The 26,114-nt window shown below is 52.8% G+C and overlaps 1 protein-coding gene across 2 annotated transcripts; it reads right to left on the bottom strand.

The window, feature by feature from the left end:
* Nucleotides 1-122: 122 nt before the first annotated feature.
* ZNF335 (zinc finger protein 335) lies at nucleotides 123-26,049 on the bottom strand. Of its 2 annotated transcripts, none has more exons than XM_061630698.1 (29): nucleotides 25,794-26,049; nucleotides 23,928-24,027; nucleotides 22,855-23,069; nucleotides 22,372-22,645; nucleotides 22,066-22,143; nucleotides 21,537-21,821; nucleotides 20,541-20,690; nucleotides 20,290-20,442; nucleotides 18,383-18,632; nucleotides 18,085-18,262; nucleotides 13,859-13,971; nucleotides 13,663-13,681; nucleotides 13,254-13,370; nucleotides 13,069-13,145; nucleotides 12,819-12,979; nucleotides 11,977-12,209; nucleotides 11,807-11,885; nucleotides 10,479-10,573; nucleotides 10,161-10,393; nucleotides 9,805-9,916; nucleotides 9,369-9,722; nucleotides 8,750-8,892; nucleotides 8,467-8,606; nucleotides 8,037-8,140; nucleotides 4,249-4,329; nucleotides 4,050-4,133; nucleotides 3,881-3,946; nucleotides 3,587-3,668; nucleotides 123-3,049 (listed from the first exon to the last, which is right to left on the bottom strand). In XM_061630698.1, exons 3-29 carry the CDS (start codon nucleotides 23,059-23,061, stop codon nucleotides 2,931-2,933), a joined length of 3,987 nt encoding a protein of 1,328 aa, XP_061486682.1. In that variant the 5' UTR covers nucleotides 23,062-23,069; nucleotides 23,928-24,027; nucleotides 25,794-26,049; the 3' UTR covers nucleotides 123-2,930. The 2 variants fall into 2 exon arrangements, with proteins under 2 accessions (XP_061486682.1, XP_061486683.1); XM_061630699.1 differs by having other exon boundaries at nucleotides 9,369-9,719.
* Nucleotides 26,050-26,114: the final 65 nt, after the last annotated feature.

The raw sequence follows: 26,114 nt of genomic DNA, 5'->3' as shown, positions 1-26,114 counted from the left end.
TGGAAATATGCAGAATAACTCAGCAGTCTGAGCTGCATGTGCCAGTGTGTGTACTTGTAGCGGCTTTTACCCTGCATTGAGACCACTGAGACTTTAAGACTTAGTAAAATAAGAAATGCTACTTTATTTGTAGAAATACACAGTAGATAGGAAAGGCATACCTAGTTCTAACTAAGTTGGAGGTGCAGTGCCCAGACGTGGGTCTTGCTCTCATAGCTCAGGAGAGAGCACAAAGACAGAGATCTCTCCTCTTTCCTCTGCCAGGCCAAGTTGAAGAAGACAAGGGCAGGAGGGGCACGTCAGCTTCCCTGAGTGTATCAGTTTACAATGAAAGGAAGTTAGGTAGAGAAGAGCACAGGTCAAGGTAGGCAAGCCCAGCCAGCTGGAGGGCCCTCCCTCTGTCTTCCTTCTGGAATACACACAAAAGAACCCAAACAGGAGTCGCTCTTGCCCCACTCCCAACATCTCTTTCAACAAGTCTTTTAAGCAGAGACCTTATGCTGGAAGCACATGTTTTAAACATGTTTTTATTTAAGATTTTCATTTTTATCATGTTTGTTTTGTTTTTAATGTTTTATAGATTTTAGTGATTTGTCATTTGCTTGCCACCCTGGGTTCCTTTTGGGAAGGCGGGATATACATTTAATAAATAGTAATAATATTCTGCTGCTGAGCTGCTCCTGTGGCCAAAGCTGGCCGGCCTTTCCCCAAACACCTCCAGCAGTTGACTAATTCAGAGGAAAGGGGGGCATCCATTCTTTTATTGAGCCAACAGCCCTCAGCTCACTGCAAAACATTTGGAGGGCACCCACTTAGCAAAGGCTGCTTTAGAGCAGCTGCATCTTGAGTTCAGCAATCCAGACAAGAGCAGAGCACTACCACTTCCCTTCCTGCCTCCTTTCATATCCTTCGAAACTGCTACTCCCTCAAGTTTTCCAGCCTTTCCTAATGGATCTGGCCCTTCCTTGAGCAGTCAGCTGAGGCTCACCAAATGCGTGTGTGCTGCATACAAAGGGGAAATGAGCATACATCTTTCCTCAAGCTCATGGTACACAAATGCCCCAAGCAACCCAACTCTTCATTCCAGGAGCTGGCCAAATACAGAAGAAAGTGGACAGCCACAAGGGGATGTGCACAGCATTGCATCCCTCTTCACCCCTGCCACAGGAAAGGCCAGCTGAGCACATCAACAACTGGGAAGTCTTGGCCCATGAGCGTCCCAATTGGAGGTCAGCCATTATCAAAGGTGCTGTGGACTTTGAAAAAGCACGAGTACAGGGCGAAAGGGACAAACGAACTAAGCGGAAGGCACATCAAGCAAATCCTCATTGTGACCACCTTCCATCTGGAAACCTATGTCCTCACTGTGGGAGGCTGTGTGGATCCAGAATTGGCCTCCACAGTCACAGACCTTACCCTGGAAGACAATCTTACTCGGCCACGAGTGATCGCCAATGAATGGATGCCCTTCTGCCCTCTGCTTAACGTGGCAGCAACATCTTGGAAGAGACTGGGCCAGCTACCCATTCTGGCCTTGCTTGGATGCTGCTGTGCCCTCCACATGTGGAACCATGGCCTTGGCCCCAGAAGACTCTGTGCCACCCACCCTCTCACAGGAGTGTTGTTGGTCGATCTGTGAGACAGCGGCCTGTAAGCTACACACAAGTGCCTTAGCCCCAGCACCTGATTTAATTTGCTGGGGCACAGCTGGAGCCGATTCGCCAGGCAAGGACAACAGCGCTGGGGTGCCCTAGATTTCCAGAATCCTGTCGCACCTGACGCTCCTGCACAGCTGAGCCGGCCAACCTCTAGCCAGCCAGCGTCTGCATGGCTGGCTCAACAGGCCTACAGAATACATCCCTGCTTCAGGTGCCAGTATGGTGCAGTGCTTAGAGTGTTGGACTAGGACCTGGGAAACCAGGGTTCAAATCCCCATTCCATGAGGCACGCGAGTGACCTGGTGGCAGTCACTGCCTCTCAGCCTAACCTGCTTCACAGGGTTGTTATGGGGATTAAATTAGGAGGGGGAGAACCATGTACGACACTTGGAGCGCCTTGGAGGAAAAGCAGGATATAAATGCAGCAATATATAAAATAGCCATGAACTTATCTACCACCCACCATTGGTCCGAAACCCCTTTGCTTACTCAGCCCATGAGGACAACAGCAGGCTACACGGTAAGGGCAGAAGACTGGGATATTTCTTCTCACGGCTGCGGGCTCGACCCTACTGGTCCCTGTGCCCTAGACTAGCTGCCTGCATGCCCACCCCTTGCCGGAATAGAGCCTGAGAGCCGTCTGTGTGCTTCTGCTGAAGGTAATCGGTATAATGCAAACGGCCCTAGTCAAACTCCCAGATTAGCTGTTCTAATCCCATGTAAACACCGGCAAGCAATCGGCTCTGGGAGACAGCAGTTGTACTGGGGTGAGTTGCACGGGAAATGGTCTGTTGACCAGTTGAGTTGATTAATTCCAGGGAGGTGGAGTGGGTGGCCTGAGGTCAGCTCCCCTGCCAGAGTCAATGCCACCTCAGCAGGTTGTAGAGACGAAGCAAGTGGGGGACACTGCTTCCTTACAGTCCTGTGCCTTTATTTGGAAGCATATTTCCCACCATGGCTGTGGTCCTTGCGGGAAGCCCCCTCCCGCTCCCTCCTCTGTCCATAGTGGCTGCTCAAGCATCCAGCTCCCAGTTCAGCCACTAACAGGCAGCAAGTAGGCAGGGCCGACGAGATGGGCTGGGCCTGCCAGTCCCGCGGTGCAGCTCCTTCCGAGAGGCAAGCGCCGAACTGGGTGCAGGGCTGTGCTGTGTCCCATGTTGTGGCAGAAGGCGCAATCCAGACCCAGTGCTGATTCTGTTGCCAACACACAGCAGGTCCCCCAGAGCCATGAAGACGCAGGTTGATGCTTTGGGGAGGGGAAGGAGGCCCCTGCTAGTCCCCCAACGTGATGATGTCATAGTGGATGCCCGGCTGCCGCTCGTGGATCTGGTCAGCTGCGCAGTCTGTGCTAAACGGGCCCTGGCCTTGGGCCATGGCAGCATCAGCCACCGCTGCAGAGAGAGGGGTGGAGTAAGTAGAGCATGGGGGGGGGGGAGGGAGAGTTAAACCAGGGCCAGCAGAGGGGAGACAAGAGGAGCTGCCCGAAAGGCAGAATCTGTATCAACTTATGTAAGACCCATGGAAGAAAAATGGGAGAGGCACAGCAAAGCAGGGTGCTAAGAGATCTAGCCACCTCCACCCCCGAAAGCAAAATGTGGAGCACCCCTACGAGGGGGGTAGGGGGCAGAAAAACAACTTTTGGGAAATACACCATTAGCCCTGCTGGGGCCTCTCATCTTTCCTCTGAAACAACTGCTTGCTCAAGGCTTCCAGAAGGGGAAGGTTTAATACAGCCTTTACCAACCGGGTGCCCTTGAGATGTTGGGACTATTCACCTCCCATCAGCCCCAGCATCATGTGGCCGTGCTGGCTGGGGCTGCAGCCAGGGGCGTCCAAAGGGCACCGGGTTGACAAAGCTGGCTTAGTGCTTTGACCCAGGTCCACATTTAGAGGTCAACAGAGCACAGGCACGTTCCCTCCCTGCCCACCTGTCGCTGCTGAGTGTGCTGCTGCTTCCAGCTGAGCTTGTGTGAGGAGCTGCTGCCCGGGCGACACAGGCACATACTGGATCTGCAGGGACACATGAGAGGGCCTGTAGGAGGTGGGAGGCAGCCCTTCCAGGCACCGCCATCCCCCCTCCCAACCCCAGCCGGGGGCCCGTTGCACTTGCCCATCCCCCTTGGCCCAGCTCCGCCAGCTCAGCCCTCCTGCCCCAAGCCCTTTCTTCCCAGCACGCAGGGTGTGAAGAGGCCCTAGCCAGCCCCCAGGCCCCTTCCTTATACCTGAGGCTCCTGCACGAACTGGCCCCCTTGTTCATACTGGATGTGGGTGATCTGCCCATCGTGCACCTGCAAAGGCAAGAAGGGCCAGCCGTGAGGGGGGACAGAAAAGGGTAGATCTGGTGGGCAGGAGGAAGGCAGCTGGTTCAACTCCCCTCCAACGCTGTCTCACCTGGATGTGATGGGTCCCAGGCAGTACCACATACTCCTGGGGAAGGAGGTGCTGAACACCATCCTGGGCGATGATGTACTGTACCTGGGGGGGGGGAAGAGAGAAACCATTTGAGCCAGCTCCTTGCACTTCTGTCCTCCCCCTCCCAGCTTCTCTTCCTGCACCCCAGGGCCAGAGTCCCTGCAGCCTGCCTGCCTACCTGGTTCTCCGCCGTCACCAGGTGCTGCACCACTTGTCCGTCAGCTGTCGTCATTATCTCCTGGATGTAGGCGGCATCCTCCTGCAAGGAAGCACAATGCCTTAAGGCTCTGCCTCTGCACCCAGCGGGCCATATCTGAGCACTCTGGCTTCCTGGCACACATTATTTACTAGCTAAGAGGCTGCTAAAAGCGAAGAGAGTAAACTGGGGCGAGGGGAAAGGGAATTACCCAAGCTTTCAAAATTTAAGAGCTTAGGGACACTGAAAGTCCTAATTCTGAATTGCAGGAAAAGGCCAGAAGGACACAAGAGCTGCAGCTGGGCCAAGCCAAAGGGGGCACATCCAGCCCAGCATACCATTGTCCACAGTGACCAACCAGCTGCTCCAATGGGAAACCCCCAAGCGGGACATGAAAGGAATAGCCCTCCTCCTGGGTGTTGGCCTCCAGAGAACAGCTCTGGGAGGGCAGGTCCTCAGGACTGCAGCCATGCAGCTGTCATGACTAGTAGCCACTGACAGTCAGAGCCTCCATAATGTGTCTAATCCCCTTTTAGAACCGCTTTCTCCACACCATGCATCATTCTACACACCACCATCATGCCTCGAAAGCCCCAGGTGTTGTGACCTTGTCCTCTACTAGGAGTCACTCCACCCCCTCGATCATTTTAGTAGTCCTAGATATTCTAAATGACTATTCCCTAGATCAGTTGGTCATGGAACCGACCAGAGGGACGGCAACCCTGGACTTAATCCTCAGTGGGGACCGGGACCTGGTGCGAGATGTAAGTGTTGTTGAACCGATTGGGAGCAGTGACCACAGTGCTATTAAATTAAACATACATGTAACTGGCCAATTGCCAAGAAAATCCAACACGGTCACATTTGACTTCAAACGAGGAAACTTCACAAAAATGAGGGGATTGGTAAAAAGAAAGCTGAAAAACAAAGTCCAGAGGGTCACATCACTCGAAAATGCTTGGAAGTTGTTTAAAAACACTATATTAGAAGCTCAACTGGAGTGCATACCGCAGATCAGAAAAGGTACCGCCAGGGCCAAGAAGATGCCAGCATGGTTAACGAGCAAAGTCAAGGAAGCTCTTAGAGGCAAAAAGTCTTCCTTCAGAAAATGGAAGTCTTGTCCAAATGAAGAAAATAAAAAAGAACACAAACTCTGGCAAAAGAAATGCAAGAAGACAATAAGGGATGCTAAAAAAGAATTTGAGGAGCACATTGCTAAGAACATAAAAACCAACAACAAAAAATTCTCTAAATACATTCAAAGCAGGAGACCATCTAGGGAGACGATTGGACCCTTGGATGATAAGGGAGTCAAAGGTGTACTAAAGAACGATAAGGAGATTGCAGAGAAGCTAAATGAATTCTTTGCATCTGTCTTCACAGTGGAAGATATAGGGCAGATCCCTGAACCTGAACTAACATTTGCAGGAAGGGATTCTGAGGAACTAAGACAAATAGTGGTAACGAGAGAGGAAGTTCTAAGCTTAATAGACAATATAAAAACTGACAAATCACCGGGCCCGGATGGCATCCACCCGAGAGTTCTCAAAGAACTCAAAGGTGAAATTGCTGATCTGCTAACTAAAATATGTAACTTGTCCCTCGGGTCCTCCTCCGTGCCTGAGGACTGGAAAGTGGCAAATGTAACGCCAATCTTCAAAAAGGGATCCAGAGGGGATCCCGGAAATTACAGGCCAGTTAGCTTAACTTCTGTCCCTGGAAAACTGGTAGAAAGTATTATTAAAGCTAGATTAACTAAGCACATAGAAGAACAAGCCTTGCTGAAGCAGAGCCAGCATGGCTTCTGCAAGGGAAAGTCCTGTCTCAGTAACCTATTAGAATTCTTTGAGAGTGTCAACAAGCATATAGATAGAGGTGATCCAGTGGACATAGTGTACTTAGACTTTCAAAAAGCGTTTGACAAGGTACCTCACCAAAGGCTTCTGAGGAAGCTTAGCAGTCATGGAATAAGAGGAGAGGTCCTCTTGTGGATAAGGAATTGGTTAAGAAGCAGAAAGCAGAGAGTAGGAATAAACGGACAGTTCTCCCAATGGAGGGCTGTAGAAAGTGGAGTCCCTCCAGGATCGGTATTGGGACCTGTACTTTTCAACTTGTTCATTAATGACCTAGAATTAGGAGTGAGCAGTGAAGTGGCCAAGTTTGCTGACGACACTAAATTGTTCAGGGTTGTTAAAACAAAAAGGGATTGCTAAGAGCTCCAAAAAGACCTCTCCAAACTGAGTGAATGGGCAGAAAAATGGCAAATGCAATTCAATATAAACAAGTGTAAAATTATGCATATTGGAGCAAAAAATCTTAATTTCACATATACGCTCATGGGGTCTGAACTGGCGGTGACCGACCAGGAGAGAGACCTCGGGGTTGTAGTGGACAGCACGATGAAAATGTCGACCCAGTGCGCGGCAGCTGTGAAAAAGGCAAATTCCATGCTAGCGATAATTAGGAAAGGTATTGAAAATAAAACAGCCGATATCATAATGCCGTTGTATAAATCTATGGTGCAGCCGCATTTGGAATACTGTGTACAGTTCTGGTCGCCTCATCTCAGAAAGGATATTATAGAGTTGGAAAAGGTTCAGAAGAGGGCAACCAGAATGATCAAGGGGATGGAGCGACTCCCTTACGAGGAAAGGTTGCAGCATTTGGGGCTTTTTAGTTTAGAGAAAAGGCGGGTCAGAGGAGACATGATAGAAGTGTATAAAATTATGCATGGCATTGAGAAAGTGGATAGAGAAAAGTTCTTCTCCCTCTCTCATAATACTAGAACTCGTGGACATTCAAAGAAGCTGAATGTTGGAAGATTCAGGACAGACAAAAGGAAGTACTTCTTTACTCAGCGCATAGTTAAACTATGGAATTTGCTCCCACAAGATGCAGTAATGGCCACCAGCTTGGATGGCTTTAAAAGAAGATTAGACAAATTCATGGAGGACAGGGCTATCGACGGCTACTAGCCATGATGGCTGTGCTCTGCCACCCTAGTCAGAGGCCGCATGCTTCTGAAAACCAGTTGCCGGAAGCCTCAGGAGGGGAGAGTGTTCTTGGACTCGGGTCCTGCTTGCGGGCTTCCCCCAGGCACCTGGTTGGCCACTGTGAGAACAGGATGCTGGACTAGATGGGCCACTGGCCTGATCCAGCAGGCTCTTCTTATGTCCTTATGTCCTTTTCTAGCTCCATGACATTTTTGCGGGCACAAACAATACATGGCATTACAATACTGGTTTCACCACAGACTTGCAAAGGCATTATGGTGTTGCCAGCTTTATTTTTGACCCATTGATCCTTGAGGTTCCCCTGTTCTACTTCTACAATACAATGACTGTACACAGTATTCAAATGTGCCCATGTCATGGATTTGCACTAAACGCATTATGAAATTTGGCAGTTATCTTTTCAGTCCTGTTCCTAATTTAAGAATGACAATATTCTTTATAGCTTTCACGCCAGAACTTGCAAGTTCAGGATGTCTCCAGAGCTCCTAGCACAAGTCAGCTTTAAAAAAACAATAATTTCCCAGAGGACAAATCTGTCAATGGCTGCCAGCAACATAAATGCCGCATCAGAGGTAGATGCTGGGGCCAACCACCCAGGGCTGGCTCTCTCCACTCTTTGCAGCCTCCCCAGGAAATCTGGCTCGCCAGTTGGGGGGCTGAACACAAAGAAAGGTTGGCCACGGGACTAATCCGGCACAGCCTATCTTGTGTTCCTCTGGCCTCCCAGTGGGGTCAGGATGTTCTACTGGTGCTTACCTGATTGGGGACACTCTGCTCTTGCGTCATAATGATGCGCTCCTGCCCCAGAGCCTGCTGGAGTCTCTCTGGAGCCAGCACAGCTTGGCCAGAGTGCAGAGTCGCTGTTGGGTGTGGGGAAGAGAGAGCGCCAGTCAGTGGGGTTGGCTGGGACAGGACTGCTCTGCTCACGGACACAGATGGCCTCCCACGGGACCAAGATGCTGGGGTTCGCTTTAGGCCACATTTTACGTTTCTACCTTCAACCCCCCTGCACTGAGTTTATTTTATTTATTTATTTATAGTTTCATTTATATCCTGCCCTTCCTCCCATCTGGAGCCCGCTGGGAGTTTAGGACTCTGAGAGGAACAGAAAAGTATCCTTTGCCGCTCCCATGGCTGGTGGGGAGGGAAAAGAGGAAAGGAAGAAGGCCTCTCTCTCTCCGCTCACTCTGCAGCGCAGCCAGGGCCTCGTCGTCGCCATTCAGGATGATGGTCTGGGAGGCGCTTGGTGTCGGCTCGGGCACCTGCTTCCCTTCAGAGCTGTGCAGCCTCTGCATATGAAATTTGAGGTGCCCATTGCGGTTGAACCTGCAGGAAGAAAGAAGAGCCTTCATTCAGGTTCACTGCAGGCAGAGAGCCCGGGAAGGGGGGTGCCCGCCTGCCGTAGAGGTCAGATCCTTTGCTCCTAGGTGAAAGGAGATGCCACGCTGGCAGCGGCATCCCTCACCCACCTCTGCCCGCAGACGTGGCAAGCAAAAGGCTTCTCATTGGTGTGGGTCAGCGTGTGGCGCCGCAGATCCTTCTTGTTCTTGGAAGCAAAGCTGCAGTGCTGGCACTTGTGGGGCCGGAGGCTGGCGTGTTGCTCCATGTGGCTCTGGGAAGGGGGGCAGGAAGAGACAATTCAGGACTCCTTGGGAATCAGAGGAGGAGGGGGTGGGGAATCTGGCACTCCACCCTCCCTGCCTCTCCCACAAGGCAGGGCCCCCTCCCCAAATCAACCCCACGCAATTCAGACTGGCATCTTGCCCAGGCCTGCCTTCCCTCCCTAAATCTCCCAATGCATCCCACAAAGGGCAAAGTTCCTTCCCAGCTACATTGAGCGGAAACAGTCAGAGGCATCCCTGAAGGGCAACTTGATGACACCCCAGACCCCGCCTTCTCCTCCCGCGCCTGGTAGGCCAACTGCTCCTTCGACACCAGCGCATCCTCCTTCCCTCCCCACACCTCTCTTGCAAGCGATCAGAAGAAGGGCAGCCTCCACTCCGACTGTCCCACTGTGGGCCATGGTCGACCTCCATGCCCCTCCCCTCCCCCCTCCACCGGAGCCCCTTGCCGCAGAACAGCACTAACCCGGACATCCGGCCAAACAGCTGCTGTGAACGGGCAATCGGGGCACTTGAAGGCGTTAGGTCCGACATGTGCCCGCTTGTGACTCTCCATCTCGGCTCGGCCTGCAAAAGTCGCCATGCAGATCTTGCAGGAAAATTTCTTGGCCGAGGGCATCTTCCCTGGGAGCTTCTTAGTGGAGGCGTCATTGCAAGAGGCCTGCTTGGCAATGCCCTGCCGGTTGGGCAACCTGGCCTTGCTGGAGGCCCCCTCCCGATCCACAGGAGCCAGCGGAACGGGCTTGTGGGCCGGCCAGGCCAGGCACTGGACCAGGGGCCACCTGACACCACACTGAGGCTCAGGCTGCTCCCCGCTCTTCTGTGGTGGACAAAGGAGATGGGGTCAAGCGGTCTCCTGGACCAGGCTAGCCTCCCCCTCCCGGGATAGGCCCCGCCATCACCTCTGCAGAATGTGCCTCCTGCTGGCTCTCTGGAGCGCTGCTGGGAGTCACGGCATCCTTCAGAGTGCCTCTTACCACTGACTGAACGGCTTCACTGGGACTCTCCGCCTCGCTGCCAAGAGAGATGAAGCAGAATGAGCCTTTTGGGGGTAAGGAGTATGTGCGTGGAAGGCTGTGCGTCTTCCTAGCACCCTCAAACCACAAAAGGAAGTAAGAATACAAAGTAAGCCGATTGTGATGCACAGCGACCCTCTCCTCTGGGTCCCTGCAGGCAGACCTCTTTCCCCATCTCACCTTGTGCCTAGAGATTGAGAGCGGCCAGTCCAGGGGAACCCTCACCCACCCACACCTCTCACCCGTACAGCGTGCTGCCGGCCTCCTCGCTTGGGGCAATGATACTGTATTCCGTTGTGCTGCTGAAGGGGATGGTGACTTGCTGGACCTCTGCACCACCCAGGGCTGCCTCCTCGTAGGCCGCGCTGTGCTCCGTCACATGCAGGGTCAACACCTCCGTCTGGGGCTCCTCCCAGTCTTGCTCTGCCTGGGGATCGGAGGCCTTGGAAAAGCCATCTGTCTTCACCACAGCCACCTGCAGGGGCAAAAGCGTACGTGGACCCAGAGACTCTACCCCGCCACGCACCGTCTCACGCAGGTCGAGCCGGAGCTGGCCTCACCTCCAGAGCACTGGCGGGCCCCTCCCGCTGGCTGCTCATGTTCAGCAACAAGTCCAACGCCGTCTGCGTAGCGAGCTCAACGGAGCCTTCCACATCTGGCGTGGAAGCAGGAGAAGCGTCAGGGTTAGCTACCCAGGGGGCCTTCCTCCTCCGATTCCCCACCTTGTCGAGCTGCACCGGTGATGGAAACAGACTGCCGCCAACACTCAGCACTGGCTGCCATCTAGAACTGAGGCGGCTGCCTTACAAGGAGGCAGGGCACCGGTCGACCCAGCTCAGTACCGGCTACGCGGACTGGCAGCGGCACTCCAGGGTTCTGCGGCAGGGAGTCTTCCTCAGCCTTGCCTGGCAATGCCACGAGGGACTGAACCTGGGAGCTCCTGGCTGCAAGGCAGCACTCTGCCTCTGAGCGACAGTCCGTCCATTGCAACTGGCCGGATTCAAGGTTCTTGCCCTCAACAACTGAGGCCCAGGACACCTTAAGGAGCACCTTCCTCTGTATGTCCCAAGCCAATCACCAAGATCATCTGGAGGAGCGCTATCAGTGGTCCCCCATGGACTACAAGCCTGACGCATCTCACCAAGGACCTTCAGTGCAGCAGGCCCAACTCTGCAGAACTCCCTCCCACCAGAAAACAGGCAGGCGCTGTCCCTGCCAAGCTTTGGCTGCCTGGTAAAATGGTTTCATCCCAGGAGGACTTTGCACCATGAATGAATGCTGCTCTGACGCTTCAATCTCTGATGTTTAATTTATGTTTGGAACTTTACACATTGCACGTATTTTTATTTTGTAAGCTGCTTTGGGATCAAGATGGAGAAAAGCAGGGTATAAACTTTTAAATGAGAAGTAAAAGGCAAGACAGGGCCTCAGGGGCTTGCTAGCCCACTCCAGGGTATGCGCAAAACTCAGTCAGCCACTCATCCCGGACACCTGCTCTTGTCTGTCTCACCCACTGCACTAATAGGCAGGGAGGCTGTCGACCAGCCCCACCCAGGCCATTTCGGAAGGGAGTCAGAGATTTGGTGAAGAGAAAAAAGGGCTGACAGAGAGAGGTCAAGCAAAGGAGCAAAGCACGCCCACTGGTGAATGAAGTCAGGCCCAGCACCCCAGTGGGCTTTTACTGGGTTGCAGCCACTCCCGACACGTAAAGCCAAGGCCGTCCTGACCAAATTCAAACACTGACCAGCACAGGGGTGAGCTGATCTGCTGGGCGAGAAGGGCCTCTGCTCCCCCCCCCAGGGGTTGCAGAAAGATGGGTCTAGGGTGGGAGACCTCCCTCTGCTCAAAGCTTCACACTAGCCGGCCTCATGCTCTCCCCAGCACACACCTGGCTGATAGATGATGGTGGCCCCCTCCAGCGGCTCCTGGGAGAGGATGGGGGGCTCTTGCACTGCTTGGCAGGCAACCTGCGGGAAAGAACAAAGTGTTGGGTGCCACTCAGAGCTGGCAGAAGGGAAGGGGCAGCCGGAACACAGGCAAGGATGCCCGGGCACTCACCGGGGAGCTGGGGGCAGCTGCCTCCGTGGCAGGCTGGCTCTGACTGTGCTGCTCTTTCAGCTCCTCAATCTGCTGGAGGGTGAAGAAGGGGCGGCGGCGGCAAGGGGGCTCCTCCGGGTGCCGCTGCACCCACTCCTCAAAGTTCTCCGTGTGGCGGCACTGGACGTGGAGGCGCAAGTTCTTCTTGTGCTTGGTGGTGAAGTGGCAGAACTCGCAGGCAAAAGGCTTCCCCCCTGTGGGAGGCGGCAGAAGCGGCAGCAGCCGCCGGCTGAAGACGTCACGCTCACTAGCACAGACGGCTCGCTCTGCTAGCATGAAGGGCCGCTGCAAAGCGCCTGACCTCCCTGCCTGTTCCCCACCACGCAGGGAGTCTCCAAAAGGAGCAGTCCGATGAGGAGGACGCCACCGCAGGTGGAAACTGCGGATCACTGGCCGGAGGAGGGGGGACATTTCTGCTACGCCTCCCTCTGCCCGGTTTCTGCTAGCTGGGGTGCTTTGCAGAGATACCACTGGAGCCACCATGGCCAAGGACCTCCCCCTCCAAGGAGGATTCTTGGCCGAGGGAGGGAGGGAGGGGTAGAGCAGGCCGGGATCTGTTCCACCTGGGCCAGGCACAGTGCCTGCTTTTGGACTGGCCCCACAAGGCAGGTGCTTTCTGGGGTCAGCACCAGGAATGAGGGCCAGGCGCTCTGCCGCGAAGGGCTGAGTGAGAAGCTTGAGCAACTCCCTTTGCCCAGGCAGGGCAGACCCTTGGCAGCTGGCCAGGGAGGGAGGGAGGCTCTGCCTCCCCCTCAAATGCCCCACTGTGGAAAACCCAGCCAAGGCGGCTTCCCCCCCCTCACCTGTGTGCTTGACAGCCATGTGGGACAGGAGGAAGTCCTCGCGGACGGTGGCATACGGGCAGAGGCTGCAGCGGTAGGGCTTGTCGTGGATGTGCAGCAGCTGGTGCTTCAGGAGAAGCTTCTTGTCCTCACAGACGTGGTCGCAGAACTCGCACTTGAACCTGCCCAGGAGAAGACGGCAGTCACTAGGGGCCGGGGGGGGCATTGCTCCCCATTACTGCCTCCTCCCCCAAAGGAACAGCAGCGCTACCGGCGGTTTGCAACTGGCTGGATGTGGGTCAGCAGGTGCATCTTAAAGGTGTAGCGCTTCTTGAAAGACTTCCCACACTGCAAGAGAGCAAACAGCAAGGGCTCATGTCATGCAGGGTTGCTGTGTTTTCCTTCTCCCCCCCCCGTGCCACATGACGCCCAGGGGCCCTTGGCCCCTATACCCACCTTGTCACACATGTGCGGCTTTTCAGTGCTGTGTGTCTTCATGTGCTGAGTGAGCCGCTTCTGCATTGGATAGACGCGGTTGCAGACCGGGCAAGGGAAGGAACTCCGCTTGGGGGGCTGAAGAGAGAGAGCCCCCATGTGATCAATACAGTCTAGCTTGGGAGAGAGGATGGTGGGTGCTCCCCCCCCCCACCAAAAGGCAATCAGCTGTGCCTAGCCCAGAGAGCTGGCCTTGAATCTGGGCATCAAGCTCAGCTCCTGGCCCTTCAAGCTTCTGGCTGCCCAGGAGCAAACTGAGGCTGCCTCCCTTTTGGGGCTGTTGCAAGGAGGTCCAGAAAGCCCTTTTGCAAGTTAGGAAATCTATGCACAGAAGTGTGATGTAGGCTCTGGCTAAGAAACAAACACTCACCGGGTCAGCTCGCTTCTTCCTAAAACAAAAAGGGAGGAAGGAAAAAACCGGTTGAGGTAGTTGAGGAATGACCTGGCCGAAGGGCGTGGGAGGGGAGGTCCCACAGAGAGCTGCAGCCGGAGCAGCAATGGGGCCCACCTGCGTCTCCATGGAGGCCGGAAGATGGCCCCTGCCCACCCAGCCAGTCAACACCTACTTGTCACGCTTGTGCACTGCAGAATGACGGATGACATCCTTCCGGTACACGCTGGTGTAGTTGCACTCCTCGCACTTGTAGGGCTTGCTCCCCACATGGTTGAACATGTGTTCCTGCAAGGGGCGAAGAGGAGGCGGCTTAAGGCACGGCGCCCCACGCTGCTTATGTCATGCCCTTTGGGGACTTATTTCTGGGTTCTGGGGTGCTGCATAGAAGGAGCAGATCCACTTGTTGTCTGAACCAACAGTTGGTTTCAGGAAACTGAAGGCTGGAGAAGCAGAAGAAATGCTGCCTCACTAGCTCTGAATACAGGGAGATAAAATCAGCGATGGCCCCAGTATTCCCCTTTGGAGATGGGCATCCTGATGACCGACAGCCTAAGGGGCCCTTAGGCAAGAGAATCCTGGTTACCCCCTATTCCAATTAAAAACAAGGGAGAGAATTTATCTCTAGGACCAATTCAAGCATGACCCTGTCCGCGCTTTGAGATCATCTGGTGAGGCCCTACTCACTATTCCATCTTTCTCACAAGTTTGCTTTGTAAAAACATAGAATAGGGCCTTTTCAGTGGCTGCCCCTAGACTGTGGAATTCCCTCCCTAGCGAAGTTCGACTGGCTGCCTCACTTTCATCCTTTCGTGCCCAGGTGAAGACTATTTTATTTAGACAGGCTTTTAATTAATATAGTCATATTTTTTAATTTATTGTTGATTTAATCCATTTTTAACTGTTTTAAATTGTATATTACTTGTTTAACTGATTATGGTTTTTATCTGTAAGCCGCCCTGAGTTGTTAGGAAATAGGGCGGGGTATAAATATTTTAAATAAATAATAAATAAATGTGCTGAGATAACACAGAATTTATGCTTAATGGGGATGAAATATCTTATTACTTTGATCTTTGCCAGGCTTAAGTGGGCCTGCAGGCCAGAAGTTCCTCAACCCTGCAGTAGATTATTATCATCATTTAAAAACATATTTTTTCTGTTTGGAGAAAGAAGCCTTTGTTCTGGGCGATCAGCTTGAGAAAGGAGGATAGAATCCTAGAGTTGGAAGGGGCCTTGTAGGCCATCATAGAATCCTAGAGTTGGAAGGGGCCTTGTAGGCCATCATAGAATCATAGAGTTGGAAGGGGCCTTGTAGGCCATCGAGTCCAACCCCCTGCTCATAGCAGGAAATCCACAGCTAGAGCATCTCCCGCAGATAGCTGTCCAGCCTCTGCTTGAAGACATCCAGTGAAGGGGATCCCACCACCTCCTTAAGCAGTCGGTTCCATTGCCAAACTGCCCTTACTGTCAAGAAGTTCCTTCTAATGTCCAATCTGAATCTACGCTCCTGCAACTTAAAACCATTAGACCTAGTCCTACCCTCTGGGGCAGCAGAGAACAAATCTGTACCCTCCTCTATGTGACAGCCCTTCAGGTACTTAAAGAGCGCAATCATGTCACCCCTCAGCCTTCTCTTCACCAGACTGAACATGCCAAGTTCCTTCAACCTTTCCTCATAAGACTTGTTCTCCATACCGGCTATCATCCTCGTCGCCCTCTTCTGAACCCGCTCCAACTTGTCTATATCTTTCTTAAAATGAGGAGCCCAGAACTGAACGCAGTATTCCAGATGAGGCCTGACTAATGCAGAATATAGTGGGACTATTACTTCCCTCGACCTGGAAACTATAGCTCTGTTTATGCATCCCAAAACCGCGTTTGCCTTTTTTGCCACAGCATCACACTGCTGGGTCATGTTCAACTTGCGATCCACTACAATTCCAAGGTCCTTCTCACACGCACTACTGCTAAGCCGGGTATTTCCCATCCTGTACCTGTGCATTTTGTTTTTGTGGCCTAAATGCAGAATCTTGCATTTGTCTTTACTGAATTTCATTTTATTAATTTCAGCCCAATTTTCTAGTCTATCCAGGTCCCTTTGGATTTTATTCCTGTCCTCCCAGTTTCGTATCATCCGCAAACTTCATAAGGCTTCCCTCCACCCCGTCTTCTAAGTCACTGATAAAAATGTTGAAGAGTATCGGCCCCAGGACAGAACCCTGTGGCACTCCACTCGAGACCTCCTTCCAGGCAGAAGCAGAGCCACCGACGACCACTCTTTGAGTACGGTTTTCCAACCAGTTGTGAATCCACCTGACAGTATTTCCATCTAGTCCGCATTTGACTAGTTTGCTAATCAAAAGGTCATGGGGGACTTTGTCAAACGCTTTGCGGAAATCTAGATAGATGACATCTACAGCATTTCCACCATCTACTAAGCTAGTGACCCGATCAAAAAAAGAGATGAGATTAGTTTGACAGGATTTTTTCTTGACAAACCCATGCTGGCTCCTACTAATCACAGCATTGTCATCTAGATAGTTGCCAATGGACTCTTTTATTATCCATTCTAATATCTTTATAGATTTAGGGCAGTAGTTTACGGGGGTATCATCTCTCAGCCAGGAGCGAAATGGTTCCCAGATGGCTCTCCCCAGCCTGGGCAATAGGTAGGGTGCAGCATTGATATGACTCTGGGATGCAGTGAAAGGAAGAGGAACAAGGAAGGCCCAGAATCTTGGTGTAAGTCACACATTAATGAAGGACTTGTTTTTTAATGAGGAGTAAATTATTCAGGGGTGTTATGAGACAGAACCAGCCAGATGCTTGGCTGGAGATTTGAAATTAAGAAGGGTTTTATATTAGGGAAACACACAAAGAAGAAGTCCTTTTTTTCTTCTTCTTCTGAAGTTTCTCTTAAAACATTTGGTTTATATTGGTCTTCCTCCATGGATATTTTTCTCCCTCCCCTAACAGCAGCTCCTCAGCAGGCAAGGCTGGCTTGGTGTTTTGGGGAGATGGAGAGCAGCTCTGGGCTGTTTGCATTTCCTCAGGCTAGCCTGTCTGCTCGCTAATGGGAGACTTGTAGTCCTTCTAGCACAGGCCTCACAGACCACTAGATTCTTCATTCCATTTGTTATTCTTCCTTAGGTAGTCTTAGTGGCTAGAAGTGCCTTTTATCAGCTGAACCTGGTGAGATAACTACAATTGTTCCTGGATGGGAACATCTTGGCCACAGTACTTCAGGCACTGGTGACTTCAGGACTGGATCACTACAGTGCTCTCTATGCGGGGCTTCCCTTGCCCTTGACCCAGGGGCTGCAGTTAGTGCAGAATGCTGCAACCAGATTGCTGACACAAGTGAGACCTTGTCAGCATATAACATCTTTGCCCGGAGATCTGCGCTGGCTGCCGATTTGTTACTGGGCCAAGTTCAAGGTGTTGCTACTAGTATATAAAACCGTTAACAGCTTGGAATCACTTTACTTGTGGGACCACCTTATCCCTTATGTGCCTACTCATTCCACACTTGTAAGAAATTGTTCTTTTAGTGTGGCAGCACCTGCTCTTTGGAACTCCCTGCCTACTGACATCAGGCAGGCGCCTTTGCTGTAGTCCTTTCGGCGCCTGCTTGAAACTTTTCTGTTTAAGCAGATGTTGGTCTGTTTTAATCATTTTAGTTAGTGGCTGTTTTGTTTTTAATGTTTTTAATTACTTGTTTTTAACTGTTTTATTGATAAATGTAATGTTATTTGTAAGCCTCTTAGAGGTCTTTACATTCAAGCAACATATAAATTTTGTTATATAAATAGTCATGCATTATTTTTGCTTGGGAATCTCCCAGTGGAAACGAGTAGACCTCACCATGGAAAAGCTCATAGATATGTTTTATTGCTGTACGCTACCGTGATACTGGACTATATAAATACTTTTATAAATAAATAGAGACCTTTTAATTACTATTTTTGCATTTTCAGCATAGTGAACCATTCTTACTCCTTTAGCATTTTAAGTTAGAAATGAACTGGACTGGAGGGCAGTAGAAAGACCATCGCTTTCTTACCTTTCACACCTCTTCTGTAATTTTTCATTTCCCCTTAAACCAGCGCATGCAAATGTCTTTATATTTGTTCTCGAGCTTGCAGTAGTTTCATGTTATACTTTTTTATAATTTAATTTATAGTTTATTTTGTATCATGCTCCCATTGTTTCAAACCAATTATTTATGATCTTTCCCCATTTGTCAATTATTTTTAATACATTTTATGTTTTCTTTTGGATGTGATTCAGGCTCTTTGCTCATTTTTCCTGCAGCTCACTGGAGGAAATCAGCATAAACTGAACTGAGACCAACCAGCGGGCCTTGGAAGCAGGGAAGGGTTACTGCCAGGAACTCACCTTCAAAGATGACCAGCGCCGAGAGCGGTAACTGCACTGCAGACAGCGGAAGAGCTGGGGGTCGCCTCCCTCGTGCGAGTCCACGTGGAAGCGTAGGTCCTCATGCGTGAGGAAACGGGAACCACAGATCCGGCACACGTAGGGGCGCAACAAGGGCTTGGCTGACTTGTAGCAGTATCTGCAGGACACCCCAGGAGAACTCAGTGCCAACAGCCCAGCCCCACTAAGGTCGTTTCTCTGGCAGCATCTACAGGAGCCCCAATGGGACACACAGCACTAGCCCCACCCATTCTCTCACCTTCGCCCTATGTACTTGCGGTATTTCTTGCCCAGGAAACGGTGAGAGGGCCGGCCTCGCCGACGGGGAATCATTTCTAGTTTGTCATGAGAGGAGGGGTCCCTGTTCTCAGAGTCAGACTGACTCACAACGGGCTCCACAAGGCTTTCTCCGCCAACAGGCACCTGGTCTGAGGAGCTGGCTGCCTCAGGGACTTGGGGGTCTCCTTGGGAGATGCCCTGCGATGAGACTACAGGCTCCATGTCACCACCTGCCCAAAGGAAACATTTGGCTCAGTGTGGGGAAGGCAACTGAATGCTGGTGGGAGCTGGACACGGTAACATTTTCACACATAAAAAGCAAGGGGCAAGCAAGAAAAGAGAGCATGACATGAGCCCACAACAGTGACGCTGGCTAGAGAATTAGCCTGGCCATTGGGAAATTTAGGTTTGACAGCCATCTCTGGGGCCTCACATCCCCATCTGTAGAATGAGTGGAAAGCGCCCTCTCAGGATCTCTGCAGGGACCACTGCTTTCCATCCCATCCAGCTTGTAGGCAAGCCTGCAAGGAAACAGCACAGTATTTGTGATGACTTTCAAAAGCATCACAATGTGTGCAGAGACAAAAAGCTTAACTTCAGGCACACCAAGGGGGCAGAGCCGGGTTGTAACATCCAAGAGAGGGAGGGCCATGTTGAATTGGCCTCTGAGAAAGTACCCTGTGGCAACAGAATGGGCCATTTCAGTGCTGGGAATTCTTAGGAAAAGGTCTGAAAATAAACTGGCTAATATTACAACGCCATTAATGTTGCAAACAATTTACAGAACATTTTAAATTAACAGACGAGAGTAAATATAGTACAGCTATATTTGAAATATTGCCTAGAGATCTGGTTGTGCAATCTCCAGAAGCGCATCACAGGAAAAGCTACGGAATGGGCTAGAGCACCCCTCACAATGTGGTGCCCTCCAGATTTGTTGGGAATGCAACTCCCTTCATTGCTGAATCTTGGCCCTGCTGGCTGGGGGCTGATGGGAGTGAGGAGTCCAAAACTTCGGGGGGGGGAATCAGGATGTAGGTTAGGAAATCTCCCTTCCCAAGTTTGTTTTCCCCCCGAACGGTAGGATGTGCCCCCACCTCTAGGGGAACTACAGAAGGCTACAAGACTGGCTGGATCAGTTGCAGTTTCACCTAGCAAACAACATCCCAGCTTTTCCAGCTTGGTACCAAGTACAGGGGAACAAAACGCCCTGCCTTTTCCAAGCCTTCACTTGCTGCTGCCTTCCTTTCCTGGGGCTCCAGCCCAGGGGGTAGCATGGGAGCCTGGTGAAGGAGGGGGGCTGTTTAAGAGGCACAGCCAGAGACAGCAGGCCTGCCTCTCCTGCAGCAACACCTGAGGGGAAGCAGCTGCCTTTCTGGGAGAATCGTTTATGGGCCTCTCATCACAAAGATGCAACAATGCTAACTTACTAATAAGTAGTCCACTGAACTCCAAGGGTCTGCAAGATGTCCCCCAGGGAATTTGGAAACCTCCACATACAGAGGACGATATTCGATGAAACAGTTGCACACGCATGCACAAGGATTACTGCTAGCACAACAGAACTTCACACACTCCTCACGCCATCCCCAAATCTGCTCCAGAGGGTTGGGGGAAACCCAGAAATGCAGGTGGCATGGGAGGGGGGAAGAGAGGGGCACAACGTTCTGTTGTGCAAGAACGAACGACGCAGCTCCACCTGCAATACACAGCCAGTGACCTGTGTCATTCTGGCCCTAAACAATGCTGGACTTCTCCACAGCTGCTGGAGTTCTGCAGAGACTTGAAAACTGAAGGCTCACCCACTAAGCTGCCACATTGTCCATGTGGGGCTGCCTTTAAAATGCACCTTTGCGCTTATGCCCACGCACTCTCCTTCTTCCTTACCCTCTGGCTCAGGGACAACCTCCAGGCAAGGGAATTTGCGGGGCCGTCCTGGGCGTCGGCGCAGGCGCTCCTCGCTGGAGGTGGGCATGGGGCAGGTGAGCTTGGGCAGGCGCCCCCCGGGCTCATCCTCTGCCGGGTTGTAATCACTGTCGCCTGCAGCAAGAGGGGCCAAGGCGGGCACAGGTAAGCAGCAGGAAGGGAGGACAAGGGAGCCAGACAAGCAGCTGCAGCCAGCGGTTGCTGAGAAATACCTTCTGGGTCATCAATAGCACCTGCGTCCACAATGTCGTCCTCTTCCTCCTCCTCCTCCTCCTCCTCTTCCAGCTTCCTCTTATCTGGGCCCTTCAGGACAGGATCCCCCTTACGTGGGCGCCCTTTTTTCAAACCACCAGTGGCAGACACTGGAGAAGACAAGGCAACCCAACTCAGTCCCGCAAGAGAGCTCTCAGTCGGAATACTTTGTTACTCCCACCTACAACCGATCACACAGCACCTTGGGCTTGTATCCAACAAGGTCACCCTATTTGCAGCGGAACTCCCGCTCCTGCATGTCCTCCATGAGAAATTTGCTCCAGAAGGTTGGGGGAACCCCTGAACAGATTGGGGGGGCACAGGGAGGTAAGAAGAGGAAGGGGAAGTCCTTGTGCAAATAGGACCACATTAGCTACAACACTGCCCTGAGTGAGGCACTGCACCGGCCACAACACCCTGGAGAGGTCCAGAACTATGTATCATGACTTCTTTATTATTTATTTATCAAATTTATATCCTGCCATTCCTCCCAGTAGGAGCCCAGGGTGGCATTCACGATTAGCCTCCACAAACACAGGACTCAACATACCGAGAGCCTTAGCTAGCCACTTAAGCAGCAACTTGCTTTGTATACAAGTCTCCCACCGCTGGAAAGATCACCCCATGGAGGCCAAGAAGCCAGAAACGGAGGAGAGGAGGAGCGGGCCTTCCAGGGGTCAAAGCACGGAGCTTCCAGCGCTCTGCCACGCTCGCCATCCCTTCCCTTGGCTCACGGAAGCTGATCATGCAAGATCTAGATGAGCTGTTTTATTCACGCTGCAGAATCAGAGGAATCTTTTTTTATGGCAGACACCCCGGTCACGCAAATCTCCCTCAGGGGAAAGCAGAACGCCCCCCTGCCTGCCCAAAAGGCATTCCCCACCTCTGGCTTTACGCGCACATCCACCTCTCCTGACCCCTCCCGAGTTGGAGGAAGCATGCAGAGCAAGACGCACCCGGCTGGAAGTGTCGCTCCCGCATGTGCTGGATGAGGATCTGCTTAGAGGTGCTCTTGTACTGGCACATCTTGCACTTGAACTGCTGCACCACAACCACCTCCATCAGCTCCTCCAGGCTCTGCAGGTCAGGCTCCTCGGACTGGCTCAGCTGCGCTGGCTGGTCCAACAGCTCCAATGGCCCTGGGTGCTCCACACACGTGGAGGTGGGGCCGTCCACCAGGGCTTCCACAGCCAAACTCTGGGCCAAGGCAGAGCTGGCCACATGGGACATCACAGGGGCACCTGCGGCAAAGGGACCAAGCAAACACAGGCCCCACACTCTTACGGCAAGCAGCAGCTGAGAGCTCCTCATGCAGCCCCATTCTAGGTGGCCATGAAGGACCCCTCCAGCCATCTCAATTCCTTGCTGACAGAAGCTGGGGCCGCCGGGGCCTTAAGCTCCCAGCCCACCAGCAGGGAAGAAGGCAGCTGGACTAGGAGGCTTCCCCACTGATCAGTAGGAAGCCAACCAAGGTCTTCTCCTTACCATCATCTGGACCCTGCAGGATGAGGTACTGAGTCGTTTGTGCCCCGCCGTCCTCCTCACTTGTCACAGCAATGCACCCTGTGCCAGGAAATAAAACGACACATCAGCTTCTCTCCACTAGGCAGGTCTGGGGTGGGTGCTACAGGCTGCAGAGACCTGCAGACCTACAAAAACACCCCAGGAGAAGTGGCTGTGCAAACCCCTTCCTGTAGCTACTTGCTACCACAGCGGAGACTCCTCAGACTCTCTCTATCTGCCACACTCGTGGATTCCTGCTCACAGCCCGTCCCATCATAGCATGCTTACTCTGAATGATGTCCGGTCCGATGGTGGACTCTATGATCTTGTCAATTGCGGAGCTCAGGTCCGATGATGTCGAGGCGGTGGAGTTGGACACCACAGAAGCCCCTTCTGCAAGGACGCTGGAGTGAACAAGGCCCTGAGCAGACTGAGAGACCAGGATGGACTGGCTCACTGTGGAGACGCTGGACACCAGGGTGGACTGTGCAATGGAGGACGAGTCCGGCAGGTAGGCCCTGGGCAAGGCATCTGTGCTGGAGCTGCTCTCAGACACCTCAGCCTGGGAGACAGACAGAGAGGGAAGGAACACAGTCTGCTTTTCTATTCAAAGATGACTCCCTACTAGCCTCTATTACCTCCCCCAGGCAGCACTTGCTATCCTCCCACTCCTTTGGCCCGGGTGGCTGGGCCCGGCCTTCTGTGTCCCCCACTTGTGACAGATATGATGTCCACCTCCCAAAACTGGCCCAGAAGAGGCTTGGTCCATACCATAGAGATCCCTCTGCTGTCTGAACTCTGGCCTACACCGGATTCGTCAGCTTCTGAGAGAGTGACGGGCACTGAGGCAGCATCGCTGCTATCCGCAGACATGGTCTCTGAGGTTTCCATGCCAAGGCCGCTCTCAGAGGGTTCCTCTTGCTGCCCCAGACGAGGGGCTGCATCGCTGCTGCTCTCCACTGCGTTCTCTGCTTCCATGGCCAAGCCTGCGGGGGGGGGGGAAGAGTACTAATCTTCAATCAACCGTACTGGGACGTGGCACATTCTGCCGCCCATCAGTAAAACGTTGAGCCACAGGAAGAAGTGTCCAACTACAAGGGAGGAATGTTCGATTGCCCGTAGAAGAGGAAAATGGAAATGGACTGCCTTCAAGTTGATTCCGACTTAGGGCAACCCTACGAATAGGGATTTCATGGTAAGCAATATTCAGAGGGAGTTTGCCATTGCCTCCCTCTGCGGCTAGTCCTCCCCAGCTGGCTAGGGCCTGATCAGCATGCCACAGCTGCACAAGCCAGCCCCTTCCTTGTCCGCAACTGCCAGCTGGGGGGCAACTGGGCTCCTTGGGACTCTGCAGCTTGCCCACGGCTGCACGGGTGGCAGGGTACGTAACCCCTGAGCCACTCCCTGTGGGGTGATCTTTAGCTGGCCCTTGACACCCAGGAGACATGAGCGGGGATTTGAACTCACAGACTCTGGACTCCCAGCCAGGCTCTCCTCCCCACTGTGCTATACGTGGAAGAGGGATCCCTCCCAAATTCAGGGGGCATGGAACCTAATCAACACTCTTTCAAAACTGTATTTCCAAAGCTCTCTTACAAGGACAGCATGTAGGCACAAGCCAATCATTGTTTCTCGGCCAAACTACCTTACAGGTTGCTGTGAGGATAAAACAGGGAGTGGAGAACCACGTACTCTACCTTGAGCTCTTTGAAGGACAAGTTGGGATATAAATGCAATAAATAAATAAAAACTCTTTGAATATGCAGAGCTGTACCATCTAACCATTGTCATGACAACCCCAGAAACTATCTTTCTGCTGCACGGAACACACTTGTGATACGTACCTCAATGGCAATATCCTGACTATAGTTGGAAACCAGATATCATTCTTCTTAATGTGATTTAGCAAGGCCAGAGAACGACCAACACCTAGGAGCTTTCACACTGCACAAGGAAAAGAGACAGTAAATCTAATTGTTTTAAAAAGGGACGTAGACAAATTTCTGGAGAATAAGGCTATTAGTGGCTACTAGTTATGATGGTTATGGTACACACAGGACTATAGGCCATATGCGGCTAAACACCAGTTGCTGGGAATCACAAGCAGAGAGAGGGCTTTCGCACTCATGCCCTTCCCTTCAGGGCTTCCTATCTGGCCATCTAATGGGCCACTGCAAGAACAGAATGCTGGGCTAGAAGGGCCCCCTTTGGCCTGATCCAGCTGGTTCAGCTCCCACAGACAGCATGTGATCTGCCCTATACCCAAACCTGGGTGGCTTCAGAGACAAAGGAGGTACACTCTCATTCCACGTTTTTTGTTCCATCAGGACACCAAAGAGGAAAGGATCAAGCAACTAAGGTATCCCACTCTAGTGATATATCCTGGCAGCAGGGAAGCTAATGTTAGAATGGTAATCATCTCAGTACTTTTCCACCTGCAAAGTCTGGCATGTCCCATAGCATTAAAAGTTTAGCTTGCTAGACACTAGACTCCAATTTTTTTTGAGCCTGGGGCAGTAGTCAACTCTGTGCAGACCACACGCCATCCCCAAATCTGCTTTGGCAGGTTGAGGGAAAACCTCAGAACAGATTAAGGGGGCTTGCAGGGTGAGGAAAGGGGGAGTGTTCCACTGCACAAGAAGAAATTATTATACTGATGGAAAGATCCGCTTAACACTATGTCAGATTACTACGTGCCTTTTTTCAATCCTGCACTTGACCAGTGGTTGGGATGTAAAGTTTAACACACAACTGAACAAGATGTTGGGAGTGTGGCTTGTCCAGAATCCCAGAGTCCATTTCTATTTGAGCATGAAGAAACACCATGTCCACACTGCTGAGATTTTTGGTCTCTCATTTTCACTCACATCCCAAACCCAGGAAACCGAAAGGACTTTTCCAAGGGACCTTTTGGGGACTGGAATCTCCCTCTTCCTCAAAATAAGGACGGGCAGCAAAAGGCAAGCCGCGCTGGTTGCAGCAGACCCAATGGATTCCTGGTCATTAGCGAGCACGACCCTAAGACTCCTCGCAGGGCTGCTAGGCCTGCAGACAGGCTCCAGATCACCAGAATGCCTTGAAAAAGGCCCTGCCTGCTCCCTCCCGGGCCTGCGCGACACACTTTGCACTGATGCAAGCGCTGGAACTCCGGAGCCCCCGCAGCGCAGCCCTCGAGCCTGGAGCGGAGCCCCGCCGCCGCAGAGGCAGCAGAAGCCGCCGCGAGGGGCCCAGAGGCTGCTGCCCGGAGGCATCTCCAGGGCGAAGCGCAGCGGCATAACGTCGGAGTCGGAAAGAGCCGCCAGCGGCGCAGGGGGCGTCCCGGGCCCAGCTCCGGCTTGGGATCCGCCTCTGGCGGAGAAGGGACAGCATCGCAGGCAGGCAGGCAGGGATTCTCCCACCATGCACCGGGAGAGATGGGGGGTTAAGAGGCACCCCCCTCCTGTCCTCTCTCCCTCCCTCCTATTGGCGCAGCCCAGCGCGCGCTTGTGTGTGTGTGTGTGTGTGTGTGTGTGTGTGTGTGTGTGCGCGCGCGCGCGCGCGGCTCCCCCCTCCCGCGGGGCCTTGTCCACGGCGGGCTGCCCTTGGCGCTGCCTGAGCCCTCGCCCGCACCCTCGCCCGGCCGCCCGCCGCCATCTTGCGCAAGACACCCTCGCCAGGCGGCCAAGGGGACGACGTGCGGGGGAACCCGGGCCCGACCTCAACCTCCTTACCGCCAGGGGTTTCTCCGGACGCCGCCTCCTGTATTGCCGCCAACCGCTCCCTCCGGTCCGGCACCCGCGCGGTCGCCACCGCCTCTTCCCTCACCCGGCGGAGGGATTCTCCGGCCGGACCCCGCGTCCGCCGCTCTCATCGCTTCTGCCGGGACTACTTCGCAAGACGTGGTGGGATGGAATGGGCGAGGCGAGGCGAGGTGCGGCGCTGCTGCTGCTGCTGCTCCACGCTACTCTACGCCCTCGCCTTTCCCCCCTGCTACATACCATAACGCCGGCGATTTCTTCGGGAAGGTCTTGCACCCCATGGAACTACTTTGT

This window comes from Rhineura floridana, chromosome 6 (assembly GCF_030035675.1).
Source record: "Rhineura floridana isolate rRhiFlo1 chromosome 6, rRhiFlo1.hap2, whole genome shotgun sequence".
NCBI classification, from domain to species: domain Eukaryota; kingdom Metazoa; phylum Chordata; class Lepidosauria; order Squamata; family Rhineuridae; genus Rhineura; species Rhineura floridana.
The sequence above is the reverse complement of the archived record's forward strand: the minus strand, read 5'-3'. Positions and strand labels throughout refer to the sequence as shown.

Bases quoted from the DNA above. Each gene is read 5' to 3' on its own strand.
- ZNF335 (XM_061630698.1), bottom strand. From the start codon at position 23,061: ATGGAAGCAGAGAACGCAGTGGAGAGCAGCAGCGATGCAGCCCCTCGT. The intron at 20,443-20,540 runs GTATTTCTCAGC...CTCTTGCTGCAG, and splicing joins TGCTATTGATGACCCAGAAG to GCGACAGTGATTACAACCCG. The intron at 4,330-8,036 runs GTAAGCACCAGT...GCTTCCTTGCAG, and splicing joins AGCAGAGTGTCCCCAATCAG to GAGGATGCCGCCTACATCCA.